Source organism: Cynocephalus volans, chromosome 4, assembly GCF_027409185.1.
Source record: "Cynocephalus volans isolate mCynVol1 chromosome 4, mCynVol1.pri, whole genome shotgun sequence".
Taxonomy (NCBI): domain Eukaryota; kingdom Metazoa; phylum Chordata; class Mammalia; order Dermoptera; family Cynocephalidae; genus Cynocephalus; species Cynocephalus volans.
In genome coordinates, this window is record NC_084463.1 from 100,501,660 (window position 1) to 100,516,503 (window position 14,844).

Here is a 14,844-nt window from a genome sequence, read left to right on the forward strand (position 1 = left end):
CACATCTGTTCCCACAGCTTTACCTGTTATTTTTATGAAGATAACTTCCAAAATCTACACTTCTATATGTCAACATTTCCTTCTAGTTTCAGATCTCTGTGTCTAACTGCCTGCTGTTCATCATCACCTGGTTGTCTTAAAAGTACGTTACATTTGGCACCTAACGTACTGTCTGGCATGTACCAGGTATTCAATAAAGATGTGTAAATGAAAGAAGGAATTCAAATATGTCCAAGTCAAAATTTATTATTCCTTCCAAATTTGTTCTTCCTCTTTTTGTCTACCCTAATTCACATTATAATATACTTAGAAACTTAAGCAGAACCTGAAAGTCATTCTTGACTCTTATGTAATTATTCACCAAGTCCAATAGATGCTGAAAGCTTAATTATCTCTGGAATACATCCCCTTACTTGCACTCCATTGCCACTGCTTCCCTTCAGATTCTCATCTTCATTCCAAACAGCCTTCAGACTGGTCTACCTGTTTCTGGTCTCTCCCTGTTCGTTCCTCCCTCTATGCACCTATAGGAATGATCTTTCTAAAACACTAACCTGGACATTTTACTCCCCTGCTTAAAACCTTTCAAGTGATTCCTCATAGCCTTCAGGATAGAATATAAATCCTCAATGTGGACTGCAAGACTCTTTAAGAATTGTCTATATATACTTCTCCAGTCTCATCTTCTGCCATTCTTCCCTTCACTCTAGATAGTCTATCTGTACTGAGCTACTTGGAGTTTCCTGAAAATTCCCTTCTCCTACCTCTTGGTCTTTACATGTGTTGCTCCTTTTACCTTGAATTTCCTTTTCAGCCTTCACCTGTTAGGCAGAGCTTTTTGTACTAGTTAACTCCTGTTCATCCTTATGATTTAGGAATACTTCCTCCCAGAAGCTCTGTAAGAAACCTCCTTATTTGGAGGTTAAGTTGCTATGTTAGTCTTACTTTTTTTTATTTCAAGGAACAGAGATATATTCAGCGTACCTTGTGTAATTAGAGTTTCTTAGGTGGATACAAAAGTAGCTCTGCTCTGCTTTTATGTTCTTCTGGTGTCTTCCTCTCATCATGCCTTATATTACTTTTGGTTTCACTCTTTTTGCCCCTCATGTTTTCTGTTGGTTTCATCACTGGGGTTTATCTCCCCTCTACTGTTGCATTTGTTACTACAGCTTAGGTTCCTTCAAATTGGTGGGCCCTTGATTCTACCATTAATTTGGTGGAGCTATTCTGGTCTCTAGACTTCTGCTTCTCTTTGTAACTAGTGTTTTTTCTTTCAAACACCACCTGACCAATTAAGGAGTACCTAATTTTACACTGAAAATCCAGATGAACAGTTGGTCTTGCTATATACCATGACACCTGTTGGGCTTTTTGCATTAGACCATTTCATTAAACACTATCCAGCCAGTAGATTAGCTGCCTTTTGATAAAGTGCTCAACCCTCCTCCAGTCATTAGCCATCCTGTTTCAAAAACATCTTTCTCACAGCAGGGTTTACAAATGGGTCACTTGGCCTTAGAAAGGGCTGGATGAGTTTGGCAGGCACCATGCTTGACATGTCTGACAACCTTTTCTGTTTCCCCAAAGCCCTATCTATATGAGCTTTGTTGTTAGACAACTCGTACTATTTTGTTTCTGGCCTTTATGTGTTAGTCTCTAACAGCAGACTGCTGCTTCTTTTGAGGATGTAGAGTGCATTTTATTTTAATGTCTTCAGCTCCTAACACTGTGCCTGGCACAAAGTAGGCTTTCAGTAAATGCTTGTTAAATAAAAGTATAAATTAATCCTTTGTCTCAGGTGTGGGTTTTGTTTTTCATTGTTCTTCTCCCCCAGGTGATTCCTGTTTCTCTGTCTTCCAAATACCTGGAAAGGCTTAAGAACAATGTGATGGTAATTGAAACTTGGAACAAGGTGCGGAGTCCAGGACAGGACAAGCTGCTCGGGCTAGTGAAACTCCCCCTCCATCAGTTTTACATGTCATTCAAGTAAATATGATCTTTTGGAGTATACTTTATTTTCTGTCTATAACTTTGTATGGATTGAGGAGGAATTCTTGTGGTTTGGAAACATGAATAGCTCAATATTCCCTTGGTGGACTTTTCTCAGTTTCGCCAGAGTTGCTGCTCTTTCTCCTGTTTTCAAGCAGTCTTGCAGATGCTGCTTACCATGTTTCAGGCACTATGCTGAGAACCTACATACATAAAGCCATTTAATCTTCATAACAACCCCTGAAGTAGGTACTTTTATTTCCCCTATTGTACAGATGAGTTAATAGAGACTCAGAGAAGTTAAATTACTTGTCACATATATCATAAGAGTGGAACCAGGGTTAGAACCTGGATAGTCTGGCTCTAGAGTCCACTCTCTTCACCAAAAAGCTCTACTGACAAAAGTTACAACCTCACAAAACTACCTCTCAGTCACAAAAACGTCAGTATTGTTCACATCAGCCCTTTGCAAGATTTCTTTAATGAATATTGTGTTTTAGACCTTCAGATTTGATTATTATACCTTACTTTAACACCTTGATGGGGTATTGATTTCTCTGAAGGTTATTTCTGTCCTCAGTACAGGCAGTTCATTTTTTGTTTTGATTCAAGGTGCTAATTTTTCATTATTTTGGAACTGAACTCTTTCTTAGCACCCTGTTCATGGTTCTGTGGTTTGTTTGGGTTTTGTTTTTTTTTTTAAGTAATAGACTTTATTTATTTATTTTGGCAGCTGGTCAGTACAGGGATCCCAAACCCGTGACTTTGGTGTTATAAGGCTGCATTCTTTTTTTTTTTTTATAAAGATGACCAGTAAGGGGATCTTAACCCTTTACTTGGTGTTGTCAGCACCACTCTCTCCCAAGTGAGCAACCGGCCATCCCTATATAGCGATCCAAATCCGTGGCCTTGGTGTTATCAGCACCACACTCTCCCAAGTCAGCCACAGGCCGGCCCGCACCACTCTCTCCCAAGTGAGCAACCGGCCATCCCTATATAGCGATCCAAATCCGTGGCCTTGGTGTTATCAGCACCACACTCTCCCAAGTCAGCCACAGGCCGGCCCTTATAAAGCTGCATTCTAACCAACTCAGCTAACTGGCCAGCCCCCTGGAAGTAAGACAGAGCTAACCTCTTCACTTGCTCTCCTTTTTTTGTTTTATGACTTTATTTTTATACCAGCTTTAGGTTTACAGAAAAATTGAGGAGAAAGTACAGACAGTTCACATACCTCCATAGCTCTGTGTTTTAAATGTTGTGTTTTACATTTTACAAAGAGCTCTTTTGTGGACATTATCTCATTTGAGCCTTCCTATAACCCCATGAAGTATTACCACTGTCCCCATTTTACTAATGAGGAAATTTGTCCTGTGACTTGAAGAAGTCACATAACTTCTTTGGCTTTCTTTTCCTCGTCTGTAAAATGAGGATGATAATAGATCCCCTATCTCTCATGTGGAGCAATTGTGAGGGTCAGTGAAAAAATTCACAGGTATGCATTGTGTGAATAGTTAAGTCTTTATCATGGTAACATTGGAAAGGATGGCCAGGCTGAGGAGTACTGCTGGAATAATGGATGCCACTGTCCACTGTAGGCTTTAGCTTTCCCCCTTTTTTTAAGTTGTGATATTAGTCTGGTCTAGTGTTCCGCTTCCCTTCTCATTTCATTAGATCCCATTCTTTGCTGAGGGAGCATAAAACAGTAGTAGCTACCAACTACTGAGCACTTACCATGTACCAAGCATTAAAGTTGGTATAGTGCTTATACCATTTACCCAGCACCATACTTGGTATTTTATATTTTTTATCTCAGTTTAGTCCTAACAGTCTATCCTGTGATAGAATTTTTATTACCTGTATTTTACAAATGAGGAAACAGACTTAGAAATGTTAAATTGATTGCTTAAGTCACACAGCAAGTAAATGGCAGAGCTAAGATTTAGCATGGTATAATGAATCATGGATCAAAGCTTGAATCCCAGCTCAACCTCCTCCTAGTCGTGTATCCTTAATTTACCTTTTCTCATTTCTGTTAATAGTGGATAATATTAACCTTTACAATGTTAGAGGGATTAGAAACACTATAAAGTACCTATCACACAGTAAGCACTCAGTACATGGCAGATATTATTGGTAATATTATCCAAATCTTATCTGCCAGACTTCAAAGTCCACACTCTTCCTAGCTGACCATACTACCTCCCTATAAAATAATGCAGTTCAGCAAGACTCCACTGAGATACTTCTCAGATCACAGACACTGGGCTTGGGGCCATAATGATGTAGAGATACATCAGACACATCCCCAACCCTCAAATTGCTACGTTTGAACTTATCTTCCTGGTAATTTTTATTTGATTGGTTACTGACAGAATCACACATTTTTGAAAACCACTATTAGTTGTAGATCCATTTTTAACAAACTGAGAAAATAAGCCAAGTAAGAAATGAAGCAACTCTGTGACATGATTGATCATGGTTATTTGCTCTTTCACAATTTCTGCCCCTCTAGAGATCCCAAGATTTCTCGCCTGCTGCTTGATGCCCAGTACCCAGTTGTTGCTGTCGACAGCTACATGCCTGTGATTGATGTGTTCTCGGGCCACCAAAATGGCAGTCTTCGTGTCTTTTTAGCTATGGGTTCTTCATATCAAATAATGGCACTACAAAGATTAAAGAATGAAGAAAGAACACTCCCTGCCTTCAGCCCTAGGCCAGCCCATTTCCTGGACCAGCCATCTGTAGCATCTGTTGCTATGGTAGTGACTAAACACTGTAGTTCACAGAAAACCATAATCTCATTTTCTCTTGCATATTTTAGTGAAACCATTGCCCCAAATCCTTATTTCAGGGTTGGCTGGTTAGAGCTTGGTGTCGTAATACCAAGGTCAGGAGTTCAGATCCCAGTACTGGCCAGCCACCAAAAAAATAAAAATCCTTATTTCAGTAATGAAAGGCTCAACAAAAGAAATAACTTGCACACTAGTGCTTGCTATAAATCAAAAGAATCATTGGATTTTTCTGTTATGGTTTAAATGGATCTCTGTGTCCCTCTGACCTCCCTGAATTTATAAAGAAAATCTAATTGGACAACCAGATTTTAATCCTCTAATTTACGAACTTAATTGCCTTTTAAAAATTGGGGATGGGGAGAGATCCCAAAAGTAAGCCAGCAAAATCTTACTCTCTTGGCTAAGTCCATGTTGGAAAATTATAGTGAAGTGCTTTGCTTTTCTATTAGCAACCTAAAAGTAACTTTTTTGTACAGTGCACTACAATTGAGAAAGCACATTGACATACTTTGTCATGTTTATTTCTGTAACAACTGCATGAAGTGGGTCATTGTGGTTCTCTTTTTTGGTAATGAAACAGAGAATTAAAGGGGTTGGTTACTCGTCCAGGGTCACATAAATAAGAATGGGAGAATTGGGGTTCAGACATAAGTCTTCTGATTCTAAATCCAGTCTTCATTCCACTGTATCATGTCTTACTGTATATTAAATTTGTTGTCTTTACGAGTGGAGCCAAATCTCAGTCTACACACCATTTAAGTATGTCATAATGGAAAATTACATAAAAGCACACAGAAAGAAAAATCACCTTTAATATTCCCAAGTTTATTTAAGAGATATATGGCCCTCACTTTGCAGTATAGACTCAGATTTTCTTAAACTCTGTACTATAAGCTAGAAAATGTTTCTCACTATAAGCACAGAGGAAGTCCTTGAAACGTTTGTCTGTGAGGTTAAACAACTACAAATACAATTGTTTTTCCTCCTATACTCATGTCTCTCATCCTGTTCACCATCTTTACAACTGAATTATTAAATTGCTGTAACACTGTATGGTGAAATTAAACAGCTGTGAATCTGAGAGGTTTTTTCCCAATCTTTTTGCTCCAAAGAATCAAATTGCAAGTTTTCTATTTCACTAAAGAAAGTTTTTGAGCAGATATTCCTAAAATATGTTTTTAGATTTCAAAGTTAAGACCTAATGCAATCTTTGTTCCAGATTTATTGGATTAGTAGTTAGAATGTTAAAACATGTAGAATTATACAGTCTCACTCTTATCTGAATCCTGAATTCCACCTTTGAATATTCCTAATAATCAGTTGTCAAATGTCTACTGAAGCTGTATAGAATAGATGTAAGGAAGACTGGCTCTGGCATCAGACTACCTGATTCTAAACCTTTTTTTTTTTTTTTTTTTTTTGTCGTTTTTTCGTGACCGGCACTCAGCCAGGGAGTGCACGGGTCATTCCTATATAGGATCCGAACCCGCGGCGGCGTCGCCGCGCTCCCAGCGCAGCACTCTACCAAGTGCGCCACGGGCCCAGCCCTAATTCTAAACCTTGATTCCACTGTTCTTAGCTGTGCGTGTTAAATTAGCTAATACAAGTGAAGTGTTTAATATAGTACCTGGCTCACAGTAAATACTCAGTGAATATTAATTAATTGTTATTAGTAGCAGTACATTTATAACAGTGTATTCACTACCTGCCCAAGTAGTCCTTACCCATTATTTTACAGTCCTGGTATTATCCTCAACATCTTTGAAAAAGTCATCGTAAGTTAATACCTGTTTGATTCTAATATGTATTCTTTTTCCAATTATGTAACTAACCTTCTGTTTTTAGTGTACTAAGAGCTTTTATTAGGAACAAATGTTGAATTTTATCAAATGCCTTTTTAGCATTTATTGACATAGTTATGGAGGTTTTTTCCCTTTGTTCCATTAATGCACTGAATTATATTTGTGGATTTCCTTATATTAACCCAGTCTCATGGTCTAGAGTAAATCCTGCTTGGTCTGATTACAGTAACCAGTTGTGAGAGTTATACACAATGAAAATTAAGTATCTGTTTTAGTATTAGCTAATTACATTTATTTCCTCATCTGTGCTTAGATTTCCTAGAGAAGCAGGCATATTCTAAGCAAGTTACTCCTTAAAGCTCACCAGTGTTTCTGTTTCATTTAATAGGCAGAGGACCAAGTAAATGGATTGATGGAGCACCACTTTGAGTTCCACATAGAAATGGTTAAAGGGCTAGCCCCTCTTCAGGCAACAGTCTGGGGAGAAGCAGATTGTTATGTCCAGTACTACTTTCCAGTTCAAGACTCACAATCCAGTGTTCTAAAAGGACCTGAGTTCCTTGAAAATGGTAGGTTTGGGAGATTAGGCCATCTCATTCTTATATGATTCTTTATTGAATACACTTAGGAATTTTTTTTTTTCCTGATTGAATTTTGCATTGTTGAATGTTTCTAGTCTTAACTGGGCAGTAAAATAGGAGATAGACTAAGTTTTTGTTTCTTTTTATAAACTGCTTTTTGTAACATTTAATTTTGATATGATTTCAAATTTATGAAAAAGTTGTAAAAATAGTGCAAGGAACTTCTGTATACCCTTTACCTAGACCTACTAATTTACGTTTTGTCTCATATCATTTACAAGCCTACTGACTCATCTCATCTGTACACATACACTTGATTCTCATTATTTGTGGTAGTTATGTTCAAGAGTTATATTCCTAAAGTCTCTGTGAACACTTAATTAGAGACTACTGAACCACTGCTTCTAAGAAAAATACGTACACATAAATGTACATTGCTCACATGGATCATAATCTTAAATCCTACAAACAACTTATCCTGGTAGATTCTATTTTCTTTATTTTACAAAAGAGAAAACAAGGTTTGGAAGCATTAACTGACTTGTCTGGGACCACCTCACTAATAAGTGCCGAGGTCAGGATTCAAACCCTGTCCAACTGGACCCAGAACTGGAGTTTCCTGCACTACACTGCACTGCTCCCTACTATCTCCCTCTTCTAATCATCTCTGAGAGCTGAAACAAGAGGGCCTCACCTTGTTCAATCTAAGCTGGAAGCAAGCAGATTGGGCAACTCAATTTTTTGCCATTCTGCACAAGTCCAAGAATGACTGCCAAAGTGCTGCCATTATAAATAAGGGGTTCAAATAAGGGACTTGTGTACAAAATATACAAAGAACTCTTACAAATCAATAATAAAAAACTAATTAAAAAATGGGTAAAGGATCTGAGTAGACATTTCTCCAAAGATATATAAATGGTAATAAGCATATGGAAAGGTACTGAGCATCATTAGTCATTTGAGAAATACAAGTTAAAACCACCATGAGATACTACTTCACACCCACTGAGATGGCTATAATTTTTTTTAAAAAAGGACTAACAATGGGGCTAGCCCATGGCTCACTCGGGAGAGTGTGGTGCTGATAAAGAGAACTAACAAGGGTTGGTGACAGTGTGGTGAAATGGGAACCCTCATGCATTGTCCACCAGCAAAGGAATCTCTACTGTACTATCATGGGATCTTAGGGAACTGGACCTTGGTAGTCAAAAGATATAGGTTCTGGTTCCAGGTATGTGACCTACTAGTTCTAAGACCTTTGGGTTAACTGTGACCTCAAGGTGTCCATTACACTCATCTATAAAGTAGGAGTAATAATACCTGCTTTGTTTTCCTTATAGGAATATTGTAAGAATAAAATAGAATACTGTATATTAAAGTACTGTCCTATCACATATAAAACACTTAAGTGATATGCTGAGTTATTCTAATTTGCTTTTCTTTTCCATAGGAATCACTCTGAAACCCTTCAGAACTGCAACCACACTCTGTGTTCCAGATCCCATCTTTAATAGTGAGCACCATCACTCTCTCCTGTTGCCAACTGAAGTTCCAGTGCAGCGGCTCCTACTAAGTGTCTTTTCTGCACAGGGGCTTGTGCCTGGAGGTGGGGTCCAGTTTGAAATCTGGTGCAGGTACAGTATGAAGAACCCAATCCTGTGCCTTGGAAGAAAGTGCACAATCATAAAGCATCCTATCCTTAACCAGCCTAGGTTAAATTTTTGTAAGAAAGCTAAGCAGCCCCTTTGCCCTGTTCCACATTATTTGGATTTGACAGTGACTCTTGTCTGGTTTTTACTGAATTCTTGCTAAATTATTAGGATCTTGGGAGCAATTGTGTCTCATACTTTTAACTGCTACTTATATTGAAAATGAAGTCCTATCACCATTTTTGTGCTTCTCTTACTACCTTATTTAGTTCATGCCCTTATCATATCATGCCTAAATTACTGTGATAGCCTCCTAACTGGTCTCCCCACTTCTAAACTTATTTCATGTAATCTGTTCTTCCCACCACCAGAAGAGTAGCCTTTGTAAAATATAAATCCACTCAATGTTACAGACATTGGTAGTAAATTTCCAGGATAAATACTGGCATGAATACAGATGTTCAGTCTGCCCACTGGCATCCATATCCCCAAGAAACCAACTAAAATGACTAAGAGAGTACAAATATGAAAGGAGAGGAAACAGCACCAGGAACAGAACTAGAAAAAGAGTACCATGCATGTGTCAGAAGTTTTTTGTAAATACGATCCGGTGAAAATCAAGTGCAAAACATATTTTTAAAACCACCTAGGTTTGATTTACAACTTTGTGATCTAAGAATGGATTGTTTTGACATGAGAAGGATATAGACTAGATACTGACAGATCCTCATTACCCCTCCAAACTAGAAGGGCCTAGGCCTGAAGACAAGGGTGAGCTATAGAAGAGATTGGGACTGCTCTACTTAAAACCACTTTGCTGCTACAGGATGGAAGCTTTCAGAAGTGGCTACTCCCAGAGGTCCAAGGCATATGCAGTTACCTCAAACAAAAAGCCTGTGGGAAGCTGGGTTTTGTCCTGAACTCACAATATAACTTATGGGGTTCCTCCTGCATGTAATGCGTAGTAAATCCAGCCAGTCACAAACGCAGCTGTATACCATCAGTATAAAACAATCAGCTCCAAAGATAACTACTAAAAGCTGATCCCTCAGGCAGACTGAATCATTCATCTACCTAATTCTTAAAACTGACAGGTCCTGCTTTTGTGGTTTACAGATACTATTATCCTAATGTGAGAGACCAGATGGTCGCCAAAGGAACCTTGCCGTTATCAAGGATCTGTGCCATGGTAACCATGCAGCACCATGAAGATATGGGAATACAGACCTTTAATCTCCCTTTAACTCCCAGGATTGAGAACAGGAAAGAATTGAGGAACCAATCATCAAGTAATTAAAGACTAGTTTGTCTTTCTCTTTCAAAATCAATATACCAGAATATCCCTTTTCTCTCTAAATTAGCCATTTTTCACATTTTGATGTACTTACCCTTTTGAGGATCTGATGAAAATTATGAGGCACCTCTCTTACAGAAATGAGTGTAGAATATACACTGCAAATTGCATACAATTCTAGAAAATTCATAGGTCCACGGACTCTATAAAAGTTGCAAATATTTAATAAGTCCTCATGGCATAAATTCTGAGTACTAAATATGTGCACTCAGAATTATGATTCCAAGGCAACATGAACAGATGTGGGGTTGATGGAATATAGTTAGCTTGAACTGGGAATTCACTGTAAGGGAGGAGGAAGTTAGGATTTAGATTTGCAAGGGATTAATTAGAATTTGGAGTTTTGAATGGTATTACATCCTGATGGTTCCAGCAGGATGACCTACCCTCCAAGCTTATCATCAGATAACCAGGATAAACCTCCTAAATCAAGTTGCTGTGCATACTTGCTAAAGAGTATCGGCCAAAACAAAAGGTTTTATCTTGCCATAATTAAGACTGAGTTGTTTCTCCTGACACTCACTGATCAGCTTGTTCTGTTCTTCCTTAAAGCCTTCCCTGATAGGTGACAGTAGGATGGTGGAATTTTAATAAAAAGGTGGCAAGCGAAGGGCAGTTTATGTGGTAGTGGTAGGAGGGTAAAAGGAGTATGTTAAGTGTGAGAATCTTTTAAAAGTTTAGAAAAGAAGAAAATCTAGAGTCCGTCTCAGTTCTGTGAACACAGCTGGGGGTTAAAAAAAATCTGGAATTAAGTTCTTCCTTTGATAGTTGTGTGATATTGGCAAGCACTTGAGTCTCTAAGCCATAGTTTCTTGGATGTGAAGTGAAATAATAACCTGGCATGCCTTTATTAACTCTAAAATACAGTAATTAATGTGATTCTGACCAAGGACAGATTCTTTCACTCCTAAGGCCCCTTATTGTTCATTATGATTGTAGTAGTTTGTCTTCTTCCTTCCTGACCAGGACATTGTGGTTTGGTAGAACAGAGATTCTTTCAACCAGCCTTTTTATCATTCTTCCTTTGTTCTCATTCTTCAGGTTTACTGGATGTGGGCCTAAAGTACAGGCGTTGTCCAAGAACAGCAGAGGGAGTTCTTGCTGCCCGAGCTGTCTCTATCTCAGTCCAGATTATCAGAGCCTGTGGTTTGCAAGCAGCAGCCAAGTAAGTCCACCTTAGAAAAGCAATTCTCAAACCTTTTTCCACTGTACTTCCCACAATATGATGCTTATTTATGCAAAACTTTTTGTGTACAATTTCTAGTTCACTAATCACAACTCTTCTTTTTCTATTAAGAAAGAATTTCAGAATATAAGTGAGTAAATCACTTGCAAACTTTGCTATTTTAACTGTTATTAGCAACTTAGTTCCTTGACCGCCCTGTCCACAATTTTATCCTCTTCCTTAACCACTTAATACCATGGTCATATCTTACACCCCCAAACCATATCCAGTCACTGCAGCTCCTCTATAATCTCATGTTCATGCATTTGTCTCCTAGTACTACCCCCTCTTTTTCCAGCTTGTTCCCCTTCAGTCTGTTCTCAACATAGTAGCCAATGATCTTATGAAATTTTAAGTGAGATCTTGCCATGTATGTACTTAAAACTCACCAGTGACTTTCCATCTCCTTCAAGGTAAAAGCCAGAGTCCTTAAAAAGGCTATAAGACACCACATGCTCTCACCCCCTGTTATCTTTACGACATCTTCTCCTCTTGCTATTCTCCCCTCTGCTTACTCCCCTGCAGCAACTCACCAGCCTTCTTGTCGCTTCTGAACACACCAAGCACATTTTTGGCTAAGGGCCTCTGTCTTACTGTTTTCTCTGCTGGCAACACTGTTTCTGTAGGAAAAAAATCATGGCCCTCTCCCTTACCTCCTCAGATCTTTGTTCATACTTCTTTCTGTCTTGAATGTTCTTCCTCTTTTTGGGTACTTAACAAACTCTTATTTTCCTTCAGGACTTCGCAGCCTTCCTTTATCTCTTCCTGTATGTAGGCAGAGTTGGTGCTTTTTCTTTGTCTGTAGCACCTTGATTGTAACACATATTATTCTGCTTCAATTATTGGCATACCTGCATTTTCCACCACAAGGCTGTGATTCCTTAAATCAGAGATACTGCCTGAATTCCTCTCTGTGCCCTCATCACATAGCATACATAGTTTTAGCACATAACAGATGCCCAGTAAGAAAGAGAACTAGGTCAGGCTCCTGCTTAAGACTGGCTTACTTTGGACATGAATTCAAGAAAGAAACAGACTCCTTAACTTTTCCCTTGTTATAACTGAGAGTGAGATTGTTTGCCTTTAACTTTATGGTCTCTAAATAAGTAATTGAATTACTGCCCGTGTGAAATCTGACTTAGCGTGATAAAATGTACGGTCTACTTAATATGGTTCCTCACCAAATTCTCCAAATAGACTTTTTCGATAACTTCCTGAGAACATCTTAGTGTTAGTAAAAATGATATCAGGGCAGTTTTTTAATAATGTCATTTCCTCCAATTAAAACTATTGATAGTTTCCCAATGCCCGTAGCAGTTCTCTCCTAATTTTCATTATGCATTCCTATTCATAAAAAAATTTTTAGCATACCTTCCAAATATGTGTATACTTATTCATATATAAATTAACTTCATATATTATTATATACTAATATATTAAATGCATTATAAAATATGCCATTGAATGGAAAAATTTTAATATAAGAGACGACAAATATAGAAGTTTTAATATTTTCTTCCTGTGCCCTGTTTATCCTATGAACCTCCTTTGCTGTACACACTCTTTTTTTTTTTTAATTGAATCATAGTTGATTGTACATATCTGTGGGGTACAGAGTTGAATATTAACTGTGTACAATATGGGATGCTCAAATCAGGACAATTAGTATGTTCAACATTATACAATGTAATCGTTTTTTGTGGCCCTTTAACACTTCCTTCCTACTCCCCTTTCCCCTGACCTTCCCAGCTCTGATAACCTCAGTTCTGTTCTCTCCTTTTGAAAGTTCAACATATTATTTTGATTGTTGTGGCTTTCTTTTTTTCTTTTTTTAGGTTTTTCTGTTTGTTTGTTTGTTTGTTTTTAGCTCCCACTTGTCAGTGAGGACATGCAGTAATTTTCTTTTTGTGCCTGGCTTATTTCACTTAACATAATTTTCTCTAAGTTCATCAATGTTGCTGCAAATGGCAGAATTTCATTCTTTCTTATGGCAGAGTAGTATTCCATTGTGTAAATATACCACACTTTCCTTATCCAGTCGTCTGTTGATGGACATTTAGGTTGGTTCCAAATCTTGTCTGTTGCAAATAGAACTACGATAAACATGAGAGTGCCAGAGTCCCTTCAACATGATGATTTCCATTCCTTTGGGTATATACCCAGCAGTAGGATTGCTGGATCCTATGGTACTTCTATCTGTAGTTGTTTGAGGAGCCTCCATACTGTTTTCCATAATGGCTAAACTAATTTACAGTCCCACCCCTTTCTCTGCATCCTCACCAGCGTGTTATTCTCTATCTTTTTGGTAATGGCCAATGTAACTGGGATGAGATAATATCTCATTGTGGCTTTGATTCGCATTTCCCTAATGCTGAATGATGTTGAACATTTTTTTCATGTGTCTGTTGGCCATTTGTATATCTTGCTTTGAGAAATACTTATTCAACTCCTTTGCCCATTTTGTAATTGGATTTTGTTTTGTTTTGATTTGTTTTACTATTGTTCAAGTTCCTTGTATATTCTGGATATTAATCCTTTGTCAGAAGAATAGTTTGCAAGTATTCTCTTCCACTCTGTAGACTGTCTTTTCTCTCTGTTAATTGTTTCTTTCGTTGTGCAGAAGCTTTTTAGTTTGATCTAATCCCATTTGTTTATTTTCTTTTGCTGCCTGTGCCTTTGGGGTCATATTCAGAAAGTCTTTGCCCAGTCCTACTTCCCAAAGTGTTTCCCCAGTGTTTTCTTTTAGGAGTTTTATAGTTTCAGGTCTTATATTTAAATCTTTAATCCATTTTAGTTGATTTTGGTATATGGTGACAGGTACGAGTCTAGTTTTTATTTTTCCACATATGGATGTCTGGTTTTTCCAGCACCATCTATTATTGAAGAGGCAGTCTTTTCCCCAATGAACATTCTTAGTGCCTTTGTCAAAGATCAGTTGGCTGTAAGTATGTGGGTTAATTTCTGGGTTCTCTATTTGGTTCCATTGGTCTGAGTATCTGTTTTTATGCCAGTACCATGTTGTTTTGGTTGCTGTGGCTTTGTAGTATAATTTGAAGTCAGGTAGTGTTATGACTCTGGCTTTATTTTTTTTGCTCAGGATTGATTTGGCTATTTGAGGTCTTTTGTTGTTTCATATGAATGTTTTCTGTTTCTGTGAAGAATGTCATTGCTATTTTGATGGGGATTGCATTGAATCTGTAGATTGCCTTAGGTGGTATAGACATTTTCACAGTGTTAATTCTTCCAATCCTAGAGCATGGATTATCTTTCCATCTTTCTGTGTCCTCTTTAATTTCTTTCAACAGTGATTTGCAGTTCTCATAGAGATCTTTCATGTCCTAGGTTAAATTTATACTTAGTAATCTTATTTTTTTTGATGACTATTGTAAATGGTCTAGTTTTCTTGATTTCTTTTTTCTGCTAGTTAGTTGTTGGAGTATCAAAGCACTGCT

General features: G+C 37.8%; 1 protein-coding gene across 6 annotated transcripts in view; it reads left to right on the forward strand.

Moving 5' to 3' along the window:
* Window positions 1–14,844, forward strand: part of C2CD3 (C2 domain containing 3 centriole elongation regulator) — a 126,708-nt gene that overhangs the window by 55,934 nt on the left and 55,930 nt on the right. For all 6 annotated transcript variants that reach the window (XM_063093787.1, XM_063093793.1, XM_063093789.1 and 3 more), the window contains 6 exons: window positions 1,835–1,986; window positions 4,502–4,748; window positions 6,972–7,152; window positions 8,615–8,798; window positions 9,930–10,102; window positions 11,209–11,332. In XM_063093787.1, the coding sequence (XP_062949857.1) occupies window positions 1,835–1,986; window positions 4,502–4,748; window positions 6,972–7,152; window positions 8,615–8,798; window positions 9,930–10,102; window positions 11,209–11,332 (1,061 nt within the window). The remainder of the gene's footprint in view (window positions 1–1,834; window positions 1,987–4,501; window positions 4,749–6,971; window positions 7,153–8,614; window positions 8,799–9,929; window positions 10,103–11,208; window positions 11,333–14,844) is intronic.